Source organism: Lissotriton helveticus, chromosome 3_2 (assembly GCF_964261635.1).
Source record: "Lissotriton helveticus chromosome 3_2, aLisHel1.1, whole genome shotgun sequence".
In the NCBI taxonomy this organism is placed as follows: domain Eukaryota; kingdom Metazoa; phylum Chordata; class Amphibia; order Caudata; family Salamandridae; genus Lissotriton; species Lissotriton helveticus.
The window spans coordinates 492076775-492104769 of NC_136062.1; the positions used below are offsets into that span (position 1 = coordinate 492076775).

General features: G+C 48.7%; 1 protein-coding gene across 11 annotated transcripts in view; it reads right to left on the reverse strand.

Annotated features, from left to right (window-relative positions):
* MADD (MAP kinase activating death domain) overlaps positions 1–27995 on the reverse strand; it is an 853817-nt gene that overhangs the window by 756513 nt on the left and 69309 nt on the right. For all 11 annotated transcript variants that reach the window (XM_078684455.1, XM_078684462.1, XM_078684460.1 and 8 more), the window contains exon 2: positions 3687–3843. In XM_078684455.1, coding sequence (XP_078540581.1) covers positions 3687–3748 — 62 coding nt within the window. In that variant the 5' untranslated portion in view covers positions 3749–3843. The remainder of the gene's footprint in view (positions 1–3686; positions 3844–27995) is intronic.

A 27995-nucleotide genomic window follows, 5' to 3' on the forward strand; every position in this document is an offset into this window, starting at 1 on the left:
TTGCTTGGTTGCTTTGGTATGTATACCAAAATTAAAGAGTGTGTATTTGAGACAAAAATGTGTGTATTTTCAGAATTGATAACTCAATATTTGCAAAAAAAATTGTTGCATTTCAAAAACAGATTTTAAACTGATATTTGAATGATAGACCATTTAACATTAAGGACCCATTACTAATATTATCAATTTTGTGCATGGGGCAAAGTAACTAGGGCTGTTATGTATTACACATGTAGAGGTTTTCCACATTGATAATAGACACCGCCACCATATTAAACCTTTTCCGCCGCGGACCCAAGGCGACCGGGGCAGAAAAGCGGCGGACGGTTTTTCCGTCCGCCGCGGTCCCCCCCCCCCCGGCCATAGTAATATGGCGGGGGGGAAATGGGTGGCGGGCGGGTATGGATGTCTGGCGGATCCGCCAGACATCCTAATGGGCCCCTTTTTCATTATCCGGCTGAGTTCATAGTGAGCATATCTCCGACGTAATACACGTCTGTCGAGACACCAATAGATCTAATTAGGTGAAGGTCTTTACTACCATTCACTTTCTATTCAAATCATCACATTAATAATGTTTCTTTCTTTCACAGTAACCTTGATATACTTAATTTTTCAAGGTTATTGAATTATTAAGCTGGTGATGGTGTTCTAGCCTCAGGTGTTTTAGAGCATATTTAGCTCACTCGACTGCAGGTGTATGTTTTGACTATTTGACTGTATTAATCATGCTTTTTAGGTCTAGCTAGACGTAAGCAATGCGAAGCATTGCTTAGTCTGCGAAGACATCTATTGTCACCCGTTTCTGGGAATGTGGACAAGAGAGGGTGCACGAGCGCAGATTGCACCTCGTGGGCGCGCACGGCGCCGTGCCCCTCTCCTGCCTCGGAAGCACCAACACGCATGCGCATACCCAGAGACACACACACGAGCACCCATGCACGCACCCATACATACAGAGAACCCACCCCCGCCGTCGCATACCCACACATGCGCGCACACACACTGCATACACACACTGCATACACACACGCTCCCCCCTTACCTCACCAGAGACACACACACGAGCGCACATACACACACGCACGCATACAGAGAACCCACCCACGCATACACACACACACACGCTCCCCTCCCCCCTCACCTCACCTCACCTCACCAGGCTCTTTTCTTGTCCTGTTTTCATATGGGCTCCTTCTGCCCGGCTCCCGATGGATGGGCGGGCGGGTGCCGGAGAAGCGACTAAGAACACTCTGCGCCTGCGCGGAAGTGTACGCGCCCGCCTGACGTCACTTGTTTTGCTTGTTTACTATTGGTAAGGTTCCTGCGCCCCGCCCGGCACGAGTGCTTGCTCAAAGCAAGAAACTACATTTCCCTGTTGGGTGTGTAAACTGAGCGGAAAAACTCGATTAACACATATGATGAGCATGGCCACCAACCAATCAGAGAGTTGTTCCAAGAGCGAAGCCAATTGATGTGGCATATGGGCGGGCTCGGTCTATTCGCACAGTATTGAGGGTCCGTGTTCGAGGTTTCGATCGGTGACAACGACTCCTGTTTGTGTGAGTGGGGTTTGAAAGCAGGGTGCCTGTTAACGGCGGAGGTGTGGGAGGCTGTATATGAAGAAAATAGATGGTATGGTATCGTATACTACTTCAACAAAGCTCGACAACTTATATGCTCTCTTTACTGGTATTTTGATTGGATATGGCTCCGTTGTAAAATCTCAGACTAATCTTCAAGCGCTGTCTTGGTTACGATTTTCTAGTTTTGCACAATAATTCGTAGTTCTGAGTCTTCGATGCGGGGTTACTCACAAAGCCCCCAAATGAGTTTTGATCCTATTGAGTTATGCACAGATGTTAAATAATACAAGTAATAGTGTCGTAAGGGAGTTGAGATAAGCAGTGACAGTGTGAGGTGTGTTTAAAAGAAAAAAATTCTGAGACCGAGGTTGGGCTTGTGAAGATGGGGGCACACCTCAGTAAGACATTACTCCAGTTCTACATCTCGGTATTCAGCTGCTTCTTCAGACGTTGCCTTGGGTGCCCCACGTAAATAACGTGTTTTTAATTTTGTCCAGGGACTGTCCAATGTCACTGTTCCAAGGCATTTAATAAGTTGCTGAAAAATACCTTGTGGCAGACTTCTTAATGTCTATTCAGTATGGGCTTTACATTTTGCGTAGTAATGATCAATGTGACTGACCCCAAATGTTTTGAAATGTTCAATTTTTCCATCACAGAGCCACCAGAACTTTACACTATATTAGTTACTAGGAACCCAATTCTAGTTCAAACATTCATTGTAAGTATTTTGTTTTAATTAAGCATTAGGACAGTAACCAGTGCTTGTTTTTTTGTTTTTTTAAACTACTCTATAATTGAATCCCTTCTTGTTAAAACAGAGCACTTTAATCTGGGGAAAATTCAATCCCGAGTTCCTCAACTTTTGCACCTACAAAAGTTTAAGCTTTTGCCATTAGAAATTACAATAACTTTTATTTAAGTATTAATTAATTAGAAAAATTAACAGCCATTGTTATTTGTAATATCAATACATGTAAGTCACGTAAATACAACACATATTGCATTACAAATGCTATCGGTGTCACATTTGCGAAAGTTATAACTATTGGCATTGTAAATGACAAAGCTATTAATTTTGCTATTTTCAAAAACAAAACATAAATAAAAAATGTCATTTACAATACCAATAGCTCAAACGTTCCTAATGCGAGACCTTTTGCATTGCAAATGCTTGTTTTTAAATACTTTCAAGGGGGTCCTACATCATCTTCATGAAATTCTAGTCCTGAAGATGGTCTCAGATGCAAAACACCTGAGACCGAAACGTCGATCAGAACCCAACTTTCTCTCTAGTGACTGTTAAAATTCATTCAGAGCCTAGCTTTTCTGTGTGCGACAGCCTCTAACTTTATATTCAGAGCGTCCATGAAATACACTGACAAATGGCACACTAACTTGGAAAAGAACTGCAATGATCACTGGCAAAGTATTATAAGATTGATTTTCTGAACCCCTGTAAATACAAGTTTCAATTTCTATATAAACATTGACAAACATTTATACACTGGCATCTTGATATTTATTTTCCTAATATAAAAAGTATCATACAGCTTTTAATTAAGTTGCAATGTCATGCTAAGACCTCTTAAATGATTTGTTCACTCAGTTGTTTATTTGTTGCTTATACGCAAGCGCTTGCTGGTAGCAATACCTACCTGACTGTAAAGTTTGAACTCACTGCCATATATGAGGCTGATATCCTGGGAGAAGGAACCCTGACAATGCTTAAAGTCTGAATTGGGATGCTGCAATGCATAAAATGATCTCGTGGATGAAGCCTGGAGAACACCGAAGGACTAGAAAGTAGTTTGACAGTGGCAAAGACTCAAGAGTAGTAGCAGTGAAAGCTGCGCAGGAACTGGGGTCTAGGGACACTAGGGACAGAGGCTAGAGGACGGACAACTCTTCACACTCATTCAAGTGTTGGGAATTTAGGGGTTCTACATATGGACAAGTCTAGGTACAAAAGAGTGGCTGTTAAGTCAAGGAGCAGATCAGGAGGTGTACTGTGGGATCAGTGATCAGGAGGGGAGGAGACTCGGGCAGTGTATCAAGGGAAGGTGGGTGGGAAGGTGGGGGGGGGGGGACGGCACTCACCTGGCTCCGATGATTACAAGGTAATCAAGAAGTCGAGGACACAGCTTCTTCTTTTGCCCCATGGTTCTAAATTTGGATTATGTCATCTTAGGAAGTCCTCCTCAGTCTGGCGGTCAGGAAATATGAAGGTGGGCGACCAGCATCGACAGGATTCAAACTGTGAAACAAGATGAGAAAATGAGCTACAAGTGAACATATGAGAACAGAGTAAAACATGATATCAAACAAAAGGAGGCCAGGTCTAAGCAGCGAGAGAGAGAACTAGTTCGAAGGAGATAAATATAGGAGAGGAAAGAGAATCAGAGAGGAATGTAGAAAACAAAAAGGAAGACGTGAAGGGCTAGGACCAAATTGTGTAAGAGAAGAGAACAGAAATGTAACACTTGGAAAAAGTATTGAGAACACATTAGAAGAGAAACTGGGTTTACACTGATAGGCATATAGAGGCTGGAGCAGATAAAAGAAGCGCATAGAGACATTGATATAAATAGGACGGAGGTCTGCCCCGCAAGGCCTCCTAAACGATTACCAAAGCCCCAATGTAGCAGGAGTTAAGGTGCCCTGCAATGCCCTCATGTGCATCACTGAGGAGATAACAGTTGCCAGCCATTCTGTAATGGATCCATTACCCCACTGGGGCACAGTGAGGATGCCTGTGCCCGCACCAATTGTCAAAGGGGTGGGTTTTGGAATACCCTGCTCCTATCAATGCCCCTCTCATGGCACAAATAGACGAATCTGGAGTGATCTAAGCACTCCAGACTCTATACTAGCAACAGCGGGAAGATCAGGGGTGCCCCGGGGCCCACAAGCGGCCCTCTTCTGTAGTACCAGCAGAGTGTGCCCCAGACCCGCGCCAGTGGGGAGGCATGGTGGGCGGGTGGTGTGCTTGGTGGACAGACGACAGAAGGCCAACGAGTGACAGCATGTGGGCCCCAGACCCACGCCAGTGGAGAGGTGGGGAGGCATGGAGGGCAGGTGGTGCACTTGGTGGACAGACGGACAGAAGGCCACCGAGTGACAGCAGAGTGGGCCCCAGACCCGCGCCAGTGGAGAGGTGAAGAGGAGCGAAGGGCAGGTGGTGTGCTGGGTGGACAGACGGACAGAAGGCCACCGAGTGACAGCAGAGTGGGCCCCAGACCTGCGCCGGTGGGGAGGCATGGAGGGCAGGTGGTGTGATAGACGGACACTAGGCCACTGAGTGATCGCAGCGTGGGCCCCAGATCCATGCCTGTGGGAAGGAGAGTTGGGGAGGCGCAGAGGGTGGATGGAGTGCTGGGAGGAAAGACAGACAGAAGGGCACCATTGGCAGAGTGGGCCTAGACCTGCACCAGTGGGGAGGAGACATGGGAAGGGATGGAGGGCGGGTGGGGAGCTGGATTGTGGTACTGAAATTCTGCACCCGTGTCATAAGAATCGTCGTATCATGACGATTTTGGTAACATCAGATCGAAAATGACAAGTGTAAGGTGTGCGGGTATTTTCGTCATATTTGAGTGGCGAGATCACCATGAAATCAGGGATTCCGGTCTGAACCCTCGGATTCCATTTTGTGTACGGCAGCCATTTTGTGGTTGCCCTCACATAGGCCAATGACTAAGGCCGAACGAGTCTTAGGAACACGTACACTTTCTGTTGACTTCTGTGTGACCTGGGCAAGCTGACTCCACTGCCCGAAGCCAAACCTGTTCGGCCAGTTCCTTTTCCAGTGGCCGATCGAGATTAGGAATCAAGCCACAACATGCCATAAACCCTGTATTGCGCACAACTATGTCTAATCTTACTCACACCTGTCTCTGTTCCTTTCTTTATGGCCTGTTTTACGATTAGGTGGTGCCCAATTTTATTAGGGGGTCCGTCCGATTATCTGATGAAAAGTGTTGGGCCTTGCCGGGTAATTGATTGTGGGCTGGACAAACTGAAATATGGGCTTGTCATCATGACTCTGCTTTTTCTTTGTCGTGAAAATATGTGAATGGTCAACTGTAAATAAGGAATGTTTGCCTGAAGCATAATATTTGGTATAAAAGGGATGACTAGCTTTGTAAAGTTGAGCAGTCTCCTGAGAACATACACCGTGTTGTACTTCTAGGATACCTGTTATTGGTTGCAGCCAATAAATCTGATCTTTGACGTCACCAAGAAGTCTCTGCGTTTCTATAGTCTGAGACAGGAGAATCCGAAGTCTTTGGGTGTGTCCCCTGGCACCGCTGGGTTCTAAATAACCCGGTACTTCATTTGGCGCCCAATGTGGGGCGATTTCAGCGGTACCGGTCCAAGCCAGAGGTTCGTGAGGAGCTTCGTGTGAAAATAATGGAGGAAGGCCAACCACTTCATCGACCCCTGTATGTCGTCGTGGTCCGAAAGTCTTTGCTGCGAGGTTCCCCGCTTTCCAACGGCTACGAAGGACTGCTGCCCTGACTATCGCCCTGTCTTGGACCCTTTGATGATTTTGTAGAGCGAGACGATAGACGAGTCTTCTGGTGACGTCATCGATACCTCAGTATGAGTGGAGCGTCTCCCAGTCCTTAGTTTTTGGGTATCCCCTTGGGATCTTTGATTTGGAACTTGCAAGCACCAAAGCCGAGGGACTCGTGTATTTACGAGACTATCGTTTTCGATATTCCCTTGAAGTTTGAAGCTAGGCTAGTGAGCGAAGATGCCTGGTCTTCGCAGACTTGGAAATTTGTTTTGTTGTGGTCGAAATAGGGATTCCCGGTTGGAGGACTCGTGTCCGATTCCTCCGATTGGAACTCCAACCTATGAACTCTATGTGAAGCATGGCGTGGGCCCCATCACATATAATGAAGTGTGGATCCGATACACTAGGAAGGACGGTGTCCTCAAATGGCCCCAATATGGTAGTTTTGACACGGAAATCTTAGATAATCTAGAGGTTAGACTTTTTAAGAAGAAAGCCCGGCCGGCGATGTTTGACTCTTTCCGCCTATGGTGAAAGGAAGCCAAACAGAAAGAAATTAAATTAGCAAAAAGGAATAAAAGAGAAAAGGGTATCTCGATAATGCAAGCTGCTATGCAGTATAAAGAAGATAAAGAAAAACAAGTGAGTGAGCAGTTGCACAGGCAACGTAAAATGGCAATTGATAAATGCTATCCAGTTTTGCCGCCTCTCCAGCAGGATACAGCAAAGGAACTTGAGAAAGATCCTTTAATGTCGCATTTGTTGAGCTCGCCACCCCCTTATGCGCAGAGTGCTACAGCACCTCCGCAACCTTTAGTTGTGCAACCTACGGTTGTTTTGCCTCAGGTTCTTCCACAACCGCCAGCTCCTCTTCAGTTGGCTCCCACTGCTATGGCGTCAGCCTCCTCAAGGGCCGCCGACTTTGCTACCTACTCTGCTTATACTCCCTACGACTTTGCCTACTGTATCAACTACTTCTTCCGATATTCCTCCTGATACTGCCTCTGCGTCTGCCTTGTCTCATCCTGTCTTTCCTCCTGTTCTTTTGTCGACTTCTCCTTCTGTTCGACAGAGAATGACTGACACTGTTACTAGACTCTTGTCTCCTTTCTTTGGGTCATTAACTACGACCCCTGTTTCAGAGCGTAAACAGTTACGTAGCCAATTGCCGGATTCTAGAGAGAAGGGAGCGTTGGATCATTTGGCGCATAAATGGGTTACTGATCCTGCAAGATATGAGTTAGAGTCTGTTATGGATGTCTTCCGCCAATGGGAAGCACCGAAGCAAAGATATGTTTTTGATAAAATGTGTGTTTTTCTTTGTGAAGAATTGGAAGATAATGATTTGGAATCCAATCCGCCCGAGTTGTGTCGTGTACGGTTCGAGTTCGCGAAGGGCACGATTGTGGGTTCCGATGTTGAGAGAGCAGTTGCGACATTGTCGTCATTTAGGAGTGAGGCTATCTCTCGGTCGTTGTTTGAACCTGATCCCTCTGCTAGGAGAAAAGCGCGACAATATCCGATGAGAGAAGTTCCTCCTGTATGGAAGGACGCTGTCGCAGCCGATGCGCCCCTAATAACATTGCTGCCGTACCGGCTCATTTTCAGCGTGTTTGGGTACATGTTTCATGGAAGCGAGCTGAAGTTTTGGCCCTTAAGCAGATTTTACCTGACCCCTGGAAAAATCCTGCAGGGTATTATAAGGAACTATCTCAGACTGTAGACTCATGTGTTATGAATCTAGCCGACTGTGAGAAGTTGGCCTGATGTGCAGTGTTCACTATTCTAGTGATCACTATATATCAGTCCAAACAACCCTTATTGATGATTGGTTGTAAGTCAACCTTATAGACCAGCTATCCTAGTAGCATGGATACGAGCAGTCTAAGGCTAAGACTCTAGAGGGCGTGTTAAGCCAGCTGTTTTACCATCACATTACCCCTTGAACACCCAGTGAAAGGACACCACACAAGTGTTATGAAAATAAACAATGTATTTATTAGAATCACAACAACCCTGTACTCTTTATGAGGACAGGGTGCTAGGCACACAACAAAACTCTTACGAAAATACTTAAGTTAGCACGTTATACACAAATGCCCGAGGGGCACGAAAAACCATATACTTAAAAAGTGGAATGCGAAATTACTAGCAGGTAAGTACAGTACTAATAGGTTTTGGAATCGCTAGGACTTAACTAGGGAATCGTTAGATTACTTCTAGGAGACCTAGGGGACTCGGGTGCAGAGTGGGCACTCTCACGCGGGATGCGGGACAAAGTCTATGGAGGCTAGTAAAGGCAAAGTTAGTGTTCACGGGCGAACCCGACCTGGTAGGAAGAAAACGACAGTGGATCCTGACCCTAGGATAGTGAGGCTATGCTGGGACACCGAAGTGCCGAAGTTACCTAGCCCAGGGGCTGCAGCTGCATAGGTCTGAAAAGACGTCGGGGATCTCGTTGCCGGACCAGGAGCCTGGAAGAAGGAAGTTGCTGGCAGGCGACCAGTGAAGGAAAGTTCGTTGGATCCAAGCCTGGATCGAGGAAGAAGGAACCTGAAAGCAGAGGGGACCAAGTTCTTGAATCACTAGCCAGTGATTAAGTGGGCACCAGGATGGCACCGGGCGAAGTCACCTCGACTAGGTGAGTGGGCGACGCTGGCTCTGCAGATCTCACGGACCAGGAGGCGTTGTCGGCGACCAGGATGGAGAGGCGAGCTGTCCCACGATGGATGAAGCTGTCGGCGTCGAAGTTACCCAGGATTGGGCAACAAGCCTTGGCTAATTCAAGCCCACGCGGTGGACTCAAAATGGCGTCTTGAGTGGACCAGGAGGGTCCGGGGTGCTCCTCTTTTGGAAGGGAGCAAGGGCCAGCCTGGAGCAACCAGACCAGCAGCAGAAATGTCGTCGGGCGTCGTTCAGAAGGCCACAAGCCAGCGGGCTAGTAGCCAAACAACGCGGTGAGCAGCAAAAAGCAGAAGGGCCCCACGCAGATCGTGGCGATGCTGGGAGGCTGCACTTCGGTGCTGGAGCTGCTCAGGGTCGGGGCTTCTCGGACCCCAAAGCACTCACCAGGAAATTACTCGGCGGGCTTGCTGGAAAGAAGTCGTGCAGTCTTGAAGATGGCCGGTCCCTCGAGGTCTCGTCACACCCACGAATCTCAGCGTGACTGATGATGCAGGTAGAGGTCAGAGGTGCCAGGGAAGCCGGTTCTCGTCGAGCTGGGCAGTCTTGATCCGGAGGAGAGACTTGCAGCAGACCGCAGTGTTCTTAAGATGGTGCCTGCGGATGCAGGGTGACTACTCCTTAGTCACAAGGGAGAAATCTTAGGAAGAAGTCTTGAGTTCCTTTCGTGGACAGTAGTTTCAGGATTCAAAGATGATCTGATTTGGAAGGGGGCCAGTTCCTACCTTTATCCTGTAAAAAGGGGCTGGCACGCGACTAAGTCCTGCCCTAGGGGTGGGACTAGGAGGGGGGTGGTTACACCCACTTCCTTGGCGGGCTTTTCCCCAGCACAGGGTCTGGAGTGACCCTGGAACTGGTTCCAGCCAGCCTATGCACAGTGAGCACCGGGGTGCCACGTGCAGTCACCTTCCTCTAAAGCCCTGCCTACCTACAATACACAAAACCCTGTCTGGGACGGTGCTGGCACCGCCCCTGGCAGGAAACCCTTTGTCCTTATCTCCTGCTCTGGGAGGACTCCCAGCAGCAGGAGGGCAGACTTGTGTCTCGGTGGCAGCATCCATTTTGTGGAGCTGAGGCTCTGTTTGACTTTAACCGGGGTTAGGGGTTACATACATGTCGTGTCCCTCTAGAAGGGTGGAATGCTAACCCCGTCGCCAGAATTGGCGAGGGGTTAGTATTCCAATTCGTATGACACCTTACTCGACATGTTTTGATAAAGCGATACCAGAGTTGGCATATAACCGCGAGGATTATAATGCACTTAAGAGTATATGGTATGCGATATCATGGAAACGGCTAAGGGATGGATCCCGAAAGCCGCTGACAGGCTCAGCTCATGCCAGAGCACCATCTCACACGATTCCAAGCACTCTGCCTTCAGGATTGTTAAGGCCTGCCATAGGAGTGACTGATAGGAGATCTGTGTGTCCATTTTTAGGGTTAGATATAGGCATACTATATCTAAAGCAAAGGGTGAGTACACCACCTTGCCCCAGCTGTCGTGCAGCCAGTTGTGTCAGTTTAGTTAGTCAGCCCAGGGGTGGCATAATACATGCTTCAGCCCCTGGGAGACTTCTGGGTACACCTCAGCCCTGGGTACAGGGACTTGGAGAGGGCCCAGTGCCAATTCAGTACCTGAGTACAATTTGGATAGAGAGAACAGCTAGGCTGTGGGTCTGATTAGCAGGCCCACAGCCAGGGAAAGTCGTAAACCAGTGCAGCAAAAAGCAAAAATCTGGGTGATCATAGGATTGCAGACCCTACTCTCCTACACCGACATAGACATGTTGTTTGGAAATGTTGTTCCGCAGCCTTTGTGGGGATTGATTCGTCACACGGATCATGCGCAAGAGTTAGGTGATACCTGGGTTAATATTGCTGCTGCAGATGGCCGACAAGTTGGTGGTGCTAAACCTGAGCCTTTAGTAGCAGAACTCCCTGGTAAGATCGTTACTTATATGAAGACTTTAATGCCTGCGTTGCGTGTAAATTGGGATAAGTTGTCTGCATGTAAGCAGAAGAAAGAGGAAACCGTGTCTGATTTCTTCACCAGGTTTGAAGAGACGTTTATCCACCACAGTGGTCAAGACATGAGTACAGAAGGTGGTCAACGGTTGTTCGTTGACAAGTTTGTGCACTATTTGCTTCCTGAGTTGTGTAAGAAATTGAAAGATTCAGAGAGTTCGTGGGCCGTTTCCTCTTCAGCACAGATATTGGCTACTGCACAGTACTACGAAAATAGAGAAAGATGAGAAGGATAGAGCAGACAAGAAAACTAAAGAGTTAAAGACGAAGGTTCTTTTGCAGCAGGCGTATCCACCTCGTGGTGGTCAGCGTGATTATCAGCAACCTCAGCAGTTTCAGAGAAACTCGCAAAGGTTCGAGTTTTCTCAGCAACGTTTTCCTGTAGGCCCTAATCAGTGTGCATATTGCAAAGGAGAGGGTCATTTTAAAAGTAGCTGCCCTGTTTTGTTACAACGTATGAATGGTGTTTCTAGCGCAAGAGATCGGGGTGCTCCACAAGCTCCTAGAGGTAGAGGACGTGGAGGTTATCCTTTGAACACACGTCCCTTTCCTCCACAGAATTCAATGAATAATTTTGATCAGCAGAATAACGCGTCTGGTAGGACGACTCAGTACTATGCTGATGACTACTATGCAGAAGGTGAGAATGTGGAAGGTGATGATTGCTAGGACAGCCATAGACAAAGAGAGGGAGTGGTTTCAGTTCCAGTAGATCAGAGTGGACCTTATGTTGAGGTGATTACATCAGGTGTGTCAGAGCCTTTTCTGTTGGATACTGGTGCTACAAAGAGTTCTATTATGCACTCTAAACTCCCTGGCGCACCTTTGTCTGGCGAAATGAATGTTTCAGTAGGTTTTTCTGGCGCCCCGGTTAGGAATCCGATTTCTAAGTCCTATGCCTCTTTCTGTTGGACCTTGTGAATTCGAAGCACCCCTTATTCTGAAGACGGGTTGTGGTGAGAACTTGTTAGGGTTGGATCTGTTGAATAGATTGTACGCGACATTGTATTGTTCTCCTTCGGGAGTACAGCTTACACTGGGTAAGAAAGTGGTCTCCTCAATGTATTTGTCGAAGGATAAACTTCCGGCAGAACTGTTTTCTCTTCCTGATACTATTTGGGCTACTGGTCCTAATGATGTGCGTCTTTTGGAAATACCGCCATATGTTGTGACGTTGAAAGCAAACGTTAAAAGCAAACGTTAAAATGCCACGCATTCCCCAATACAAGATCTCTAGTGAAGGTGAAAGGGCGTTGCTAGCGATCATTCATGACTTGATTGAAAAAGATGTAATTGAAGAAACAAGAGGTAACGTTTGCAATAGCCCTGTTCTGCCTGTTCTGAAGCGAACTGACTCTTCTCAGCCACCTGTTTACAGGTTTGTGATTGATCTTAGGGAGGTGAATAAAATAGTTGTGCCACAGTTTCCAGTTGTTCCTGATATCACTGCCTTATTAACGATGATTCCAGCTTCCGCCACTTGGTTCTCGGTGATTGACCTGAAAAATGCCTTTTTCAGCATACCGATTGCCGAGGAGAGTAGGGATATTTTCGGCTTCTGTTTAGGAGGACGAAGCTTCCGGTTCAAACGCGCTCCCCAAGGCTATTGTGAGAGTCCATCAATATATAGTCAGGCTTTGAAGACACAGGTTGATACGATTGTTTTACCTGATGGTGCTGCTCTTATTCAGTACGTCGACGATTTACTGGTCGCTGCAGATACGGAGGAGATTTGTAAAGAAGCCACCTTGTCGTTGTTGCGTCATTTGTCTGATCTGCATCATAAAGTGTGCCTTTCTAAATTACAGTATTGTCAACAAGAAGTGACCTACTTAGGTCATCTCTTATCGAAGGAGGGAAGAAGATTGACCCCTGAACGAATTCGAGCGATTGCAAAATTGAGTGTGCCAATTACACAGAGAGAAGTGCGAGCTTTCTTGGGTATCACGTCATATTGCAGACAATGGATACCGAATTTTTCCTTGCTGGCCAAACCTTTGGTGGCATTGACCTGTAAAGATACGCCAAATCCCCTTCCGTGGTCTGAAGATTGTCAGAAAAGTGTTTCCGAATTGCGCAATGCATTGTGTTCGGCTCCTGTGTTGGGTACCCCCGACTACAGTAAGCCCTTTACACTGTATGTCCATGAGAAAGAAGGTTGTGCGTTGTCAGTGCTGACACAGTCTTTTGGGGACAAACAGCTTCCATGTGCGTATTTTTCGTCAACTTTAGATCCGGTGGCTAGAGCGTTGCCGAGTTGCTTGAGAGCGACGGCAGCAGCAGCTGTTTCTATTCGACAGTCTGCTGGTTTAGTGATGAATAATATGTTGATTGTAATGGTTCCACATGCAGTGGACACTTTGTTAAACAGGACCAATACACAGCACTTAACTAGTGCTCGATTGTCAGGTTATGAGTTAACACTTTTAGCGAGTCATGTGCACATAAAGAGATGCAACACGTTGAACCCAGCTACGTTGTTGCCGATTGTAGCAGAGACAGATGTTTCTGAACAGCATGATTGCTTTCTTAGGACAGAAGAAGAAACGAAAGGGAGAGTAGATCTTAAGGACACTCCTCTTGTGAAGTGTGATGGTACCTTATGGGTGGATGGTTCATGCTTCAAGCTTCCGAATGGGGATACGACTGCGGCATATGCTGTTACGACTTTACATACGATTGTTGAAGCTGCACGTATCCCACATAATTCAGCTCAAGCAGCCGAGTTGATTGCACTTACGAGAGCGTGTGTATTATCAAAAGGAATGAAAGTGACCATATATACTGACAGCCAGTATGCGTTTGGTGTGGCCCATAGTTCTGGACGATTGAGGAAAGAGCGTGGGTTTCTGACTTCACATGGAGCCAAGATACAGCATGGTCAGCTGCTGAATGAGCTTCTTGAGTCACTTACCTTGCCATTACAAGTTGCGATTGTGAAATGTAGGGCACATAAGAAGGTTACTGACGACGTTGGTCGCGGTAATGCGTTTGCTGATGAAGTGGCGAAAGAAACAGCAAGAGATGTGATGAGTCGAATGTATGTGGCGGGCCCTGCAAGAAGGATTGGTGATGTTGGAATGTGTGAAGATACGATAGAGTGTGAAGTCTATTCAAGCTGAAGCTACAGAGAAAGAGTTGAGTGTGTGGAGAGAGAGCATGGGTAAATTGGATGCAAATGGTTGTTGGGTTGAATTGTCAGAGCATCAGCGATGGTTGCTACCAGATGCGTATGTGCTTGCAGTGGTTACGATGGCGCATAGAATGGCTCATATCAGTGTGAAAGGGATCTGTAAGTTGTTGGCTCCAGTATGGCAAAATGCTGGAATTCCTAAGTGTGCAGAGAATGTGGTCAAGAATTGTATGGTTTGTCTGAAATACAACCCTGGTAGGGGAACTCCAACTCCAGCTGGTCATTTTGCGCCTCCAACGTATCCGTTCGAGGTTTTGCAGCTAGATTTCATCCACATGGAGAGGTGCAACAACTTGAAATACGTACTCGTTGTTGTTTGTGCCTTTTCGAGATGCGTAGAAGCATATCCCCTGAAAGACAACACTGCCATGTCCACAGCTAAATCCCTTGTCAAAGAATTCTTCCCCAGATTTGGTTTGCCGAGAATGGTCTGGAGTGATAATGGGAGTGAATTTGTGGGTCAAGTGATGAAGAGAGTATGTGAAGGGCTGGGAATCCGCCAAAAGTTTCACGCTGCAAATCACCCCCAATCAGCTGGACTAGTAGAGTGCTATAATGGCACGTTAAAACTGAAATTGGCCAAGATACAAGCGAGCTCTGGTCTTAAATGGCCTGATGCTTTGCCCCTAGCACTTCTATCGACAAGAATGTCTGTGCATTCACGAGTGGGACTTAGTCCGTATGAGATTGTGTTCGGTCGCCCGGCCAACCTATGGGGAGTGCCGAGGACGACGAAATTCACCGAGATTGAACATCCTGTATTGCTCGATTACTTGTATGATTTGACGGCTAAATTGCGTGTTTTACACCAACAGGTTCACGATACACTGCCTCAGGCATCTGAATATCCAGGACACGTCATCGATCCTGGTTCATGGGTTTTAGTCAAAAACTTTCAGCGGACAAAGAATGATCAGCCCCGCTGGAACAGCCCTTATTTAGTCCAGTTATCAACGAGATCTGCAGTGCGAGTGCAAGGAAAGAAGAACTGGATCCACGGCGTACACTGTAAGAGGGTCCCTTTGCCTATGCCGTACGACCGGAGGGTATTGCAGATTCTGAAACTGAGACTGTGCCTCGTTTTCTGCCTTTTAGCGATGCACGTTTAAATGGGACAAATTCTGAGCGTGAAAGCGACGATCTTCTGCACAAAGCCGTGCCATCTGCAGTTCGATTGGACACTACTGAGCCTGACCTGTTGTTTCGAGATGAGACATTACCAGGAAAAAGCCGTTATAATCTGAGGCCGAGAACTATGGACAAATAAATAAAAATTCCTTTTTCTTTGATATTTTTGAAAGTGCAGCTCTCTCATCTGAGAAACTTTTTTGATTTTTGTTTTTCGAACCACCATCCGGGTTCAGCTGTAGGGTCGCGGCGTCAAGTCTTTGGAGTGCAAGCCGAAGACACAAGGTCGACGGTTCATGTTGGTCCTTGGGAGTTCCCTGGGCTGACGGGCGCATTCCTTAGCACGGAACACCCTACCTCCGCGAGCAGCAAGGTTAGAGGATGGAGTTTTTCGAGATGGAGAGACCTGCCAAAGAGATGAACTTTAGAGCCAAAATGTGTACAATGATGACTAGAAAACGTTTTCTGATACTATGCATTTTCATGTTGTTTAGCGTAATGATGTTTTTAATAGGATATGTTTTATTCTATTTTGGAGTGACGTTTTTACCCACTGCACAGCCTATGCCTTCTTCTACTGTTTCCTCACATTCTTTTCACCCTCTACATGAACATGAGTCCGTTAGAAGATTAGAGTTTATCAATAACTCCTTTGTTCAGCTTCTGCACCAACACCAATTAGTAGTGAACACGACTAACTGTTGGGTGTGTGGTCTTATGCCTCATACTACTGATAAAGGTATTCCCTACCTGGTCCTGCCATTCAGCTACAATGGTTCTGTATGGGTATACAGAACGATGTTCATCTATGCTCGTGAAGTCCATCCCCTACGTTCTGTAAAAGATAGTCCAAAAAGTAGTGCTCTAGTTAAGGGTATAGTAGATATGATTAGAGGAACTACTTCCTATGAGACTATCCCGAGAGATGAGACACTGGCATACATTGGATGGAATGTAACCGGATATGGAGTTAGTCTGAGTGAGAACCAGCATGCAAAAAGATCCTCCCCGATTTGGGTTGTACCCCATCAGGGTCACTACTGTCTGTAGGGTAATGGCAAGAATCCAAAAGCTCAGCTAGGGAAGAGTATCTGCAAAAAGACATATGTCTTTGCGTCCCAGACTTCCCCTTCGTTCTTAGCAGCTAAGGGTACCTATTTCATCTGCTACGATAGAGCATACACATGGTTGCCCCCTGATTTCTCTGGCACATGTTTTGTCTAGTTCCTGTTGCCTCCCACCTACACAGCTGTGGCAGATTACCACAAGACAAGGGTAGTTAGAGGTGTCTTCACTGCGGAAGATACTGCAGGACAAGATTTCTTGAAGGGTTTTCTGCTGTTTTGGGGACCTATGGTTAACAGCAGGAACATACGACAATTGACGAGGGTGGTCGAGTCCACCGTAGTTGAAACTGCCGGTGCCCTCAGTAACTTGACTGTTGAGCTCCAGTCGGATCGTCTTATGACACTCCAGAACAGAGTTGCATTAGATGTCATACTTGCAGACCGAGGTGGGGTATGTAAAGTGATCCAATCAAGTTGCTGTGTTTTCATTTCAGATAATGCTCCGACAGTGTACCAGGCCATTTCCAAACTGCATAAGATCTCCGACTCTATACATGTGGATAAAGGAGATTGGTCGTTAATGGGGTGGTTCTGGGAACTGATATCCGCCTGAGGATGGAAGATTCTGATGGTCATTGGGATGATCTTAGCCATTCTTTTTCTGTTCTGTCTGTGCGTACAGTGTGCTCCTACTATATGTGGCCTCTGTGCTACATCATGTGTAAGGAAACCAATATCGAGAGACGAGCCAAGTAATAGGATGATGCTACAGCAACATCTCAATGATTTTATCAATATAGACCTAGACTCAGATTAGCGTGAGTGTAGGTTATTGCCTATGTAAGGGCAAAAGGAGGGTCTGTGGTACTGAAATTCTGCACCCGTGTCATAAGAATCGTCGTATCATGACGATTTGGGTAACATCAGACCGAAAATGACAAGTGTAAGGTGTACGGGTATTTTCGTCATATTTGAGTGGCGAGATCACCATGAAATCAGGGATTCTGTTCTGAACCCTCGGATTCCATTTTGTGTACGGCAGCCATTTTGTGGTTGCCCTCACATAGGCCAATGACTAAGGCCGAACGAGTCTTGGGAACACGTACACTTTCTGTTGACTTCTGTGTGACCTGGGCAAGCTGACTCCACTGCCCGAAGCCAAACCTGTTCGGCCAGTTCCTTTTCCAGTGGCCGATCGAGATTAGGAATCAAGCCACAACATGCCATAAACCCTGTATTGCGCACAACTATGTCTAATCTTACTCACACCTGTCTCTGTTCCTTTCTTTATGGCCTGCTTTACGATGAGGAGGTGCCCAATTTTATTAGGGGTCCGTCCGATTATCTGATGAAAAGTGTTGGGCCTTGCCGGGTAATTGATTGTGGGCTGGACAAACTGAAATATGGGCTTGTCATCATGACTCTGCTTTTTCTTTGCCGTGAAAATATGTGAATGGTCAACTGTAAATAAGGAATGTTTGCCTGAAGCATAATATTTGGTATAAAAGGGATGACTAGCTTTGTAAAGTTGAGCAGTCTCCTGAGAACATACACCGTGTTGTACTTTTAGGATACCTGTTACTGGTTGCAGCCAATAAATCTGATATTTGACGTCACCAAGAAGTCTCTGCGTTTCTGTAGTCTGAGACAGGAGAATCCGAAGTCTTTGGGTGTGTCCCCTGGCACCGCTGGGTTCTAAATAACCCGGTACTTAATTGTGGGCAGACAGACAGACGGCTGCCGAGTGATGGCAGAGGGGGCCCTATACCTGCGCCAGTGGGGAGCAGAGGTGGGGAGGTGGAGGGCAGGTGGGGTGCTGGGTGGACAGAAGGCTGCTGAGTGATAGAGTGGGCCCCGAACCCACGCCAGTGGGAAGGGTCAGGTGCGGAGAGCGGGAGGTGTGCTGGGTGGAAATACGGACATAAGGCCACTGAGTGACAGGAGAGTGGCCCCCACACCCGTGCCAGTAGAGAGGCGGGGAGGCACACAAGGCAGGTAGTGTGCTGGGTGGCCAGACGGACAGAAGTCCACTGAGTGACAGCAGAGTGGGCCCCAGACCCACGCCGGTGGGGAGGGGAGGGACGGAGGGCGGGTGGTGTGCTGGGTGGAGAGACAGATGGCAGAGTGGCCCCAGACCAGTGTGGTCACAGGAGCAGGTTTTATCACACCCGGCTCTTTACTGGAACAACAGGATTACAATCTAACTCCAGGCACAAGTTGGAAACAGAAAAGCTTCTGCACTTAAAAAACAATATGCGACTGACAGCTTATTTCTGCAAATGATTTTGCCTTTTTGTTAAACCCTACAATGGACAAAAGCCAGATGTTAGCTCCTGCCTGCCCCCTCCTCAAGTGTGGGGGTTGATGCAGCTGGAGGCGTCACCTGAAGATGCTTCTAAGGAGACCTCACACCGGTCCATCTCCACCGGGGTGTCACCCCCCATCCTGGCACCACTCCCGTGGGCTGCCATGGATCCTCAATGAGGCACGGCTGGACAGGAAAAGGGAAAGGAGGGAACGACGACAGACTAAAACATCCAGATGACCATGAAGATAGCTTCCCAGTGCCTCCATCTTACTCAACTGTTGTGATCTGGATTCCTCAACGACATAAGGTGGAGGTGGCAACCTCAGCCGAGGCTACAAACAGTCTCCCAAGACCTCCCTGGTCAGAGAGTAATGCTTGCAAAAGTCAAGTGGTGCACCCAAGGAGCTGCTCAACATATCTCAACAAGGACGACACGCCTTTGGAGAGCCGCCAAGGAGGCCGTCCCTCTGGAGAGCCGCCAAGGAGGCCGTCCCTCCGGAGAGCCACCAAGGAGGCCAGGCCGTCCCTCCGGAGAGCCACCAAGGAGGCCAGGCCGTCCCTCCGGAGAGCCACCAAGGAGGCCAGGCCGTCCCTCCGGAGAGCCACCAAGGAGGCCGTCCCTCCGGAGAGCCACCAAGGAGGCCGTCCCTCTGGAGAGCCACCAAGGAGGCCGTCCCTCTGGAGAGCCACCAAGGAGGCCGTCCCTCTGGAGAGCCACCAAGGAGGCCAGGCCGTCCCTCCGGAGAGCCACCAAGGAGGCCAGGCCGTCCCTCTGGAGAGCCACCAAGGAGGCCAGGCCGTCCCTCTGGAGAGCCACCAAGGAGGCCGTCCCTCCGGAGAGCCACCAAGGAGGCCTTCCCTCTGGAGAGCCACCAAGGAGGCCAGGCCGTCCCTCTGGAGAGCCACCAAGGAGGCCGTCCCTCTGGAGAGCCACCAAGGAGGCCTTCCCTCTGGAGAGCCACCAAGGAGGCCAGGCCGTCCCTCCGGAGAGCCACCAAGGAGGCCAGGCCGTCCCTCCGGAGAGCCACCAAGGAGGCCGTCCCTCCGGAGAGCCACCAAGGAGGCCGTCACTCCGGAGAGCTACCAAAGAGGCCAGGCCGTCCTTCTGTAGAGCCACCAAGGAGGCCGTCCCTCTGGAGAGCCACCAAGGAGGCCGTCCCTCTGGAGAGTCACCAAGGAGGCCGTCCCTCTGGAGAGCCACCAAGGAGGCCCTCCCTCTGGAGAGCCACCAAGGAGGCCAGGCCGTCCCTCCGGAGAGCCACCAAGGAGGCCAGGCCGTCCCTCCGGAGAGCCACCAAGGAGGCCAGGCCGTCCCTCTGGAGAGCCACCAAGGAGGCCGTCCCTCCGGAGAGCCACCAAGGAGGCCAGGCCGTCCCTCCGGAGAGCCACCAAGGAGGCCAGGCCGTCCCTCCGGAGAGCCACCAAGGAGGCCGTCCCTCTGGAGAGCCACCAAGGAGGCCATCCCTCCGGAGAGCCACCAAGGAGGCCGTCCCTCCGGAGAGCCACCAAGGAGGCCGTCCCTCCGGAGAGCCACCAAGGAGGCCAGGCCGTCCCTCCGGAGAGCCACCAAGGAGGCCAGGCCGTCCCTCCGGAGAGCCACCAAGGAGGCCGTCCCTCTGGAGAGCCACCAAGGAGGCCGTCCCTCTGGAGAGCCACCAAGGAGGCCGTCCCTCTGGAGAGCCACCAAGGAGGCCGTCCCTCCGGAGAGCCACCAAGGAGGCCGTCCCTCCGGAGAGCCACCAAGGAGGCCGTCCCTCTGGAGAGCCACCAAGGAAATGACAAGGAATTCACTTTATTCTGATACACAAAAAAGGCTGCCTTTCATACACGTTAGTCCCATGACTCTTGGCAGACTCAGGAATGCTTTTCGGGCACTCTTGCTAATCTTCTAGTTCACAGAATTAATGTAAACTTGAAGGTAAATATAGATAGGAGATTTGAAATACGTTCTACCCTCCCAGGGTGGCAAAGTTCAAATAAAAAAGATATGTGTTTGCTTTTCTTGCCTGTTGGACGCCAAGTGCTAGTGCCAATGCTCCAAAGAGAAGAACACCTCTATTTATTCTCACAAGAACACTGTGGTTGCTCGGGCCTCATTCCAGGTCCCTGGTCTGCAGCCGCATTAGACAGAGATCGTATGCAGTTTAGCCCTGGTCCGGTGCCAAAAGCAGCGGTATAGCCAGATATGGCCCCCAGGGCCCTGCAGTGGGGCCCTCGTCTAGGCTCCTTGTCTGCAAACGCTCTAGACAGATAATATGCGCATAAGCCCTGGTCCCGTGCCAAAAGCAGCAGCCCAGCTCCAAGCTCCCCATCTTCCCGCCACGATCTGCACCCTTGAAAGATCAGGCTTCCTTCCACCTATGAGGGATAAACAGACCGTACTATCTGAACCCGGGGTATGGGAAACCAAGGTTAACATGGCCCCTGCATCCACTCGTCAGGCAGGGCCCTTGCACCCTGGGATGGGAAGAGCACTCCGAGATCAAACGTTGAAATGTACTCAATGGCGAGTCTGACCACAAACACTGGGTCTCTTGAATAGTTTGTGGTTCCAGGAGAGCCCTACATCAAAGAAGAAAGAAATCCAGGCGCAGCATCTGCTGGTCAACACATCTGTAATACGAAAAAAGTGAGAAAAGATTCACAGGCTCGTGTGTGGATAGCCACCAAAGCAGAGCTACACACAAGTGTAACTGAGAAGAAAGAACTCCAGGCGCGTCTGCTGGTCAACACATCTGTGATAGGAAAAGAGTGAGAAAAGATTCACAGACTCGTGTGTGGATAGCCACAATAGCAGAGCTACACACAAGTGTAACTGAGAAGAAAGAACTCCAGGCGCGTCTGCTGGTCAACACATCTGTAATAGGAAAAGAGTGAGAAAAGATTCACAGGCTTTTTTGTAGACAACCCATTAATCTCCTTGTGCACAACTCCGATAGAATTCATTATCACAGGATAAGAAACTTCACTGTTCTGACATCAGAGGGGTGAAATTGAGGCTCTGAAGCCACTGCCCCAAGTATCCAGACAACCAGAGGCGGTTCATAGGTAAAGCTTATTTGACAGACTAAGGGGCGATTCCGATTGGAAGGGCTCCGAACCATGTTCGGAGCCCTTCCAACCGAATCTGAACGTGTCGGCCGGATTCCTTTTCGACCGAGCCATTCCGATGGGCTCGGTTGGAATGGAATCAGACTCGGATTTCCGGATGGCTTATGACTGGCTCGGAGAGCCCGTCTGAGATCCGGAAATCCTTCAGTACTCCCCCGGTCGCCTCTTTACGAATGAGGGAGTACGATGGCAGTTTTACACTGCCTTGGCAGTCGGAAACTGTCTCTGGGGGCCCCCAGCAGGGCCCCCATGGGTGCGGCTGCCAAATGGCGGCCTGGGGGCACCTATGGTGCCCCTCTGTTGATCCCTGCACCCGATGGCAGGCACCCTGGGGTGCCGGCCACAGGGATGAACTGCACCCCTGCTTTACACAATGCAGGCATGCATTCCGCTCGGAATGCATGCTTCCATTGTAAAGCATACGAATGCGACCGAACAGGGTTCAGTGGCATCGTACTTGCAGGGCCGTAACCGACGACAGCAGGTCGGTCGGTTATGGCTCCTGACCAATGTCGGACGGACCTGAGTCCGTCACACATCGGAATCGGCCCCTCAGTAGGGAGTTGGGGGTAACGGAGTCCACACAGCCCTGGGCTCGGCCGGGACAGTTTAGGGACATCACCCATCGGGCCAGGTTCAGAGCCTGGCAGATGGGTTCCTCAGACACAAATATGACGGACAGGAGGGCATTATATGGCATGGCACTTGTGAGGAGGCAGAGGGGGGCCATCGTACTTGGGACAGACACTCACCCACCAGACTCTTAATCAGGCCCTCGGAGTTTAACAAGGGATGTGCAAACTGAAGTGAAACTCATCAGCCTATCAGCTCAGCCCTGAAGAATACCCGATAAGGGGGCTGGTGCGAAACACCGCCACAGAGGGATATCTTTTAAACTGTCTTTTTATTCTTTGAATATTCACGTATTGTTGAGAATGTAGTCTATTTAGCGGAGGCCGTCCCACTTTCAAGCCCAGCTGAACACCTTTGTTTGCTATAGACTGTGCACCATCTGTGACTTTGAGGCACACACTCCAGAAAAGAAAGCGTTCTAGCTCACTTTTGCAAACAATTTTTTTATTCAGAGGCCAGCATCAATATTTGTTTTCTGTTAACCAATGTGTGGGTTTTTACCATTTTAAATGCTGCTGAAACATTTATTTGATTACAGTTTATAAGTGAATATGACAAAGGGTTTCCCTCTTAGAGTGCATAGATGGCTGGAAATCCCTTTGATGAGTAGGTGGAGGGGGAAGCAGTGGGCAAGGGAGGAAGATTAAGTACAGACACGCAGGTTGTGCCTCTCTCATCGCAGCCAATCACAGGAGCTCTGATAGGACTGAGGAATAGATGTGTGTGGGCTCCAGCACAGCTCGAGCGCTTTTGGGGAGGGAGGCCATGTGGCCCAGTGGCTACAAATGCAAACCAAATAACATGGGAACCAGGTAGGCCTGGGCGGAAGTGTGGTTAAAAGCAATCTAGCACCTGTACACCTGTCCGACCCGACTCCCGACACTCCCTCCGACCCCTCTTTATCCAGTCTCTTAATCAACTGCCGATCTGCAGTCAAGCACGCTGCAGATATCGCTGATCTCATTCTTAATAATCATTTCGATTTAGCGGTTTTTACAGAATCATGGCTTAACGAATACTCATCTCCATGCCTCGACCTCTTACTCCCTCCATTCTATAACATTACAAGGCTGGACAGGCAATCTAATAAGAAAGGAGGGGGCATCGACTGCATCTACCGCTCCAACCGCCTCGTCACGGAGCTCTTGGCGGATACCACCGACTCCTGCGAATACCTCGCCCTCTTCATTTGTAGCAACTCCACCCATCTGTGTAACCTACACATCTTCTACCACCCCCCAGGGAAAAACGATTCCTTCACTGACCACCTCATGGAAATCATCACAGCTAAAAATTCCTCCAACGCTAATAATATTTTCCTTGGTGACTTTAACCTACACTGGAACGACCCCAAGGATCCTCATGTCAATGCCATCAAAAACCTCCTTGCCGATCAAACCCTGACCCAAGCCAGCTCACTCCCAACTCACTCAAAAGGGGCCACTCTCGACTGGATCATCTCTAAGGAATCAAAAGTCAAGCTCATGTCCATAGATCCTTGCGACTTGTCCGACCTCCACACCATCGCCTTCCTATTATCTAGTACCCTCAAGGCAAAGGCACCGCAACCGGTGATTCCCAAACACTGGATCAGAGACACCAGGAACCCAGACCGCAGGGAACTAGAGGCTTGTTGCAAATCAGACCCCCGACACCCCCCGTTTACCACTACGGTTAGTGACCTCAATTATCACTATTCTACAACTATATCGAACATTTTGCATGTCCTAGACCCACTAAAACTAAAAAGAACCCAAACTACAGACAGAAACCCCTGGTTCACTGGATCCCTCAACAATGAAAGGAGATCTCTCCGGCAAGCCGAAAGAAACCTCTGCCGCCCATCTAAAACTACTTCGCCAGGCCAGAAATGCCTATAACAAGAACACTCTCAACTCAAAAAAACAAATTCTTCAGATCCGAACTGGGGAACACCAAGAACAGGCCCCAAAAACTCTTCGAACTGGTCAAACACCAATCCAATAAACTGGCCAAAACTTTGAAAGAAACCCCTAAGTCTCTAATCTCAAATGAGGAATTCTCATCTTACTTCACTGACAAAATCACAGCCTTAGGAAAATAACTCAGTTTGGCTACTTACTCTCAACCCCTTACTGACCTACCTCCTCCTTCCACGCCACCCATCATGGTGTCACCTGAAAATCAAGCACACTGGTCCGACTTCAAATTCTATGAAGAAGACTCCATCTCAAAAATCCTATCCACCTTAAATCCTAATAACCATTTTGATGACCCGCTCCCCTCTAACTGCCTAGCTGCCGTCGCCCAATCAATCATTCCTAGCTGGACTGCAATAATTAACGCCTCTCTCCGGCAGGGATTGAGTCCTGATTCTTTGAAAGCCGGACAAGTCCTCCCCATTTTGAAAAATCCTTTGCTGGATCCAGCCTCCCCCGATAATTTCAGGCCTATCACCAACATCCCTCTCTTAGCCAAAGTGTTGGAGAAGTGTGTGCAACAACAGCTAAGTCAACACATCAACAACTTCCACCTACTAGATGACTTCCAATCCGGGTTCAGACCTGGGCACATTACCGAAACCACCATGCTCCACATCGTTGAGGATGCCCTCCAAACCCCAGACCAAGGCAAAACCTCCTAATCCTCTTAGATCTATCCTCAGCCTTCGACACGGTCAACCACGAAAAGCTACTTGAACGCCTCAAACTAAGGATGAGATTGGATGAATCTGTTCAAAAATGGTTGAGATTTTTCCTACAAAACCGATCACAGAGATTCCTAATTAACGGTAAGCTGTCTGCTCCATCTCCGGTCACGGTCGGAGTCCCTCAAGGATTAACCCTATCCCCCACCCTCTTCAACCTTTATCTAGAACCGCTTACCGATGTTCTACACACTGCAAATATCTTCTACCATATGTATGCGGACGATACCCAAATCTACATCAAAGTCTCTTCTCTCAAAGAGATCCCATCCCTGAATGAGGCCCTGAAACTGACTGTCCAATGGCTTGCCTCCAATCATCTTAAACTGAACGGAAAGAAAATTGAATTTCTCTTAATCTCCCCTACAAAAATCAATCCTGAGCTTCAGCTTTGGATAAAGTCCATCACTGCCTTAAACTGCCCACCGACGATCGTACAATCAGCCAAATCTCTAGGAGTAACCCTGGACTGCAATCTAAACATGCGAGATCACATCAACTCGATCGCTAAATCAGCCAGGTTCCACTTGAGCTACCTAAGGAAACTGAAACCCTTCCTTGGCGCTCCAGACCTAAAAATGGCAGTCTGGGTTACCCTCGACCTCCCTGGCACCTTTGAAAGCCGGCTTCAACGCGGCGCCTAGACTACTTACTGGCACAAGGAAGTTCGACCACATTACTCCACACCTGAAAGCTCTGAACTGGCTTCCTCTTGAGGCCAGGATACAGCTGAAACTGGCATGCATCACGCACAAGGCGCTATACGCAAACTACCTGGCATATCTTGCACAGAAACTTGTGATTTCTGGAGGAAGCAGAATCTCCCGGTCCGCTAGCGACCTCCTCCTCCAACCTGCACGTTTTCAGAAGAAGAAAAAAACGTACAACCGAGCCTTCTCCGGGGCAGCACCAAGAATAAGGAACTCTCTCCGACCCGCCGTTAGAAGAATCCCTTCGCTGGCACACTTCAAGAAGGAAGCCAAAACCTACCTGATGGGTAAATTCCTTGTTTAACTTTTTCCACCAACCACCACTGAGACCCTGGTTAACGTCCGGCTTTGGCCTCCCTCCTGACCACCTTGTTTTTCTCCAAGATACCTGGGGTCCTGTTTTTGTGTAATTGTAAATAAAATCTGTACATACTTGTCCTCTATCCATCATATTTCCTGCACTGTTTGAATATTATGTGATGCTTAACCTTGTATAAGTCTATGACCCATGTAAGGCGCTCTGATACCCTAACGGGTCAAGTTCCTGCTCTATAAAACACTAAATAAATAGATAAATAAGTTTCAGGTGTGCCCAAAAAATTCCATGCGCTACGCAGAGTTCCGCAAGTGGTGGAGCGTATTCTATCACACCGTTCATGCTGATTTTTTGCGCCGGGTGTTGGTCCTGTGGTGAAAAATCTGTGCAAATGGCACCACGTGCAGCACAAGGCGGGCGCTGCTTCTTTCCGTCGCTCGAGTGGAATTCTACTCAGGCAACAACTTCCTCAATGTGAAAAGAAGGTTTCTCAACGAGAGCGGTAGCAACCATCCGCATTAAGAAATCTTGCAGGGAGGTGGTCTTGCGTTGGATTTTCTTCGCTCCAGCTCGCCAACTTAACGTTGGCAAGAGCGAGCGCGGAAACAATTCCTCTCCAAATTCATAACTCGGCATGCTTCGCGGAAGAGTGGAAAACTCAGCAAACAGAGCGGAGTTCACTGCCCAGGACTAGAACCAGGTTTGAATTCCTCCTCAGCTCTGCATCCTGTAACTCTGGCAAATCCCCCTAGGTGATAAGAAACCTGTAAAGCGGTCCATCGGCAGGGTTTACGCTATGTTAACCTGCCAATAAAATCAAATGTAGATTCTACCGGTCACTCACGTAATAATTTCTTCCAAGAATAAAGGAGAAAGCAGTCATCTTGTGGTTCACTTGCACACCGTAACACTGGAAAATCAGGGGTCAATCCTGGCTTCTAGGCCTATCAAAATGTGTGATCGTAGGCAAACCCTATTTCACCAGCCTCCTTGTTTGTTTGCTATTAGTACATAACAGAGGTCACAAAAACCTCTTGTGTTTAATTAACTGTTACTCTGTTTACTATGAGAATTGAGACCACATATATGGTACGCATAACAACTGACTTGCCTCTTAGTTCACTAACACATTGTCATCAGGGTGGGGGCAGAAATCTTTATCAGGTTCTGCTCAGTAGTCCTCCATGCAGATACAAACTGATGTACTCAGGTGAAATGCTTTCCTGTGTTAAAGAAATTGTTTTTTTTTTTATTTGAAGATGCCTGTGCCATATTTGAACATGTGTGCTGCAGGAGTGACTGTAGTGAGGAAGGTCCCAGCTGGGAGCACTGAGAGGTTATAAGGTCTGACAGAGGAGGGACAACTGAGACCTGTCGGAGACGATGAGGTGAAGTGGAGACAGCAGCAGATGTGCCAGAGCAAGGCTCTGCAGAGCTTAGGGACAGATTCACAGTGCACCACAGCACAGGGACATACCCACAGTGCAGCACAGGGACACATCCACAGTTCACCACAGTACAAGGATAGATTCACAGTGCACCACAGCACAGGGACACATTCACAGTTCACCACAGCACAGGGACACATTCACAGCGCACCACAGCACAGGGGCACATTCACAGCGCACCACAGCACAGGGACACATTTACAGTGCACCGCTGGTGCTTGCAGCACAGGGACACATTCATAGTGCAGCACATGGACACATTCACAGTGCACCACAGCACAGGGACACATTCACAGTGCACCACAGCACAGGGACACATTTATAGTGCACCGCTGGTGCTTGTAGCACAGGGATACATTCACAGTGCAGCACTCGTGCTTGCAGCACAGGGACACATTCACAGTGCACCACAGAACAGGGACACATTCACAGTGCACCACAGCACAGGGACACATTCACAGTGCACCACAGCACAGGGGCACATTCACAGTGCACCACAGCACAGGGACACATTCACAGTGCACCACAGCACGTGGATACATTCACAGTGCACCACAGCACAGGGACACATTTACAGTGC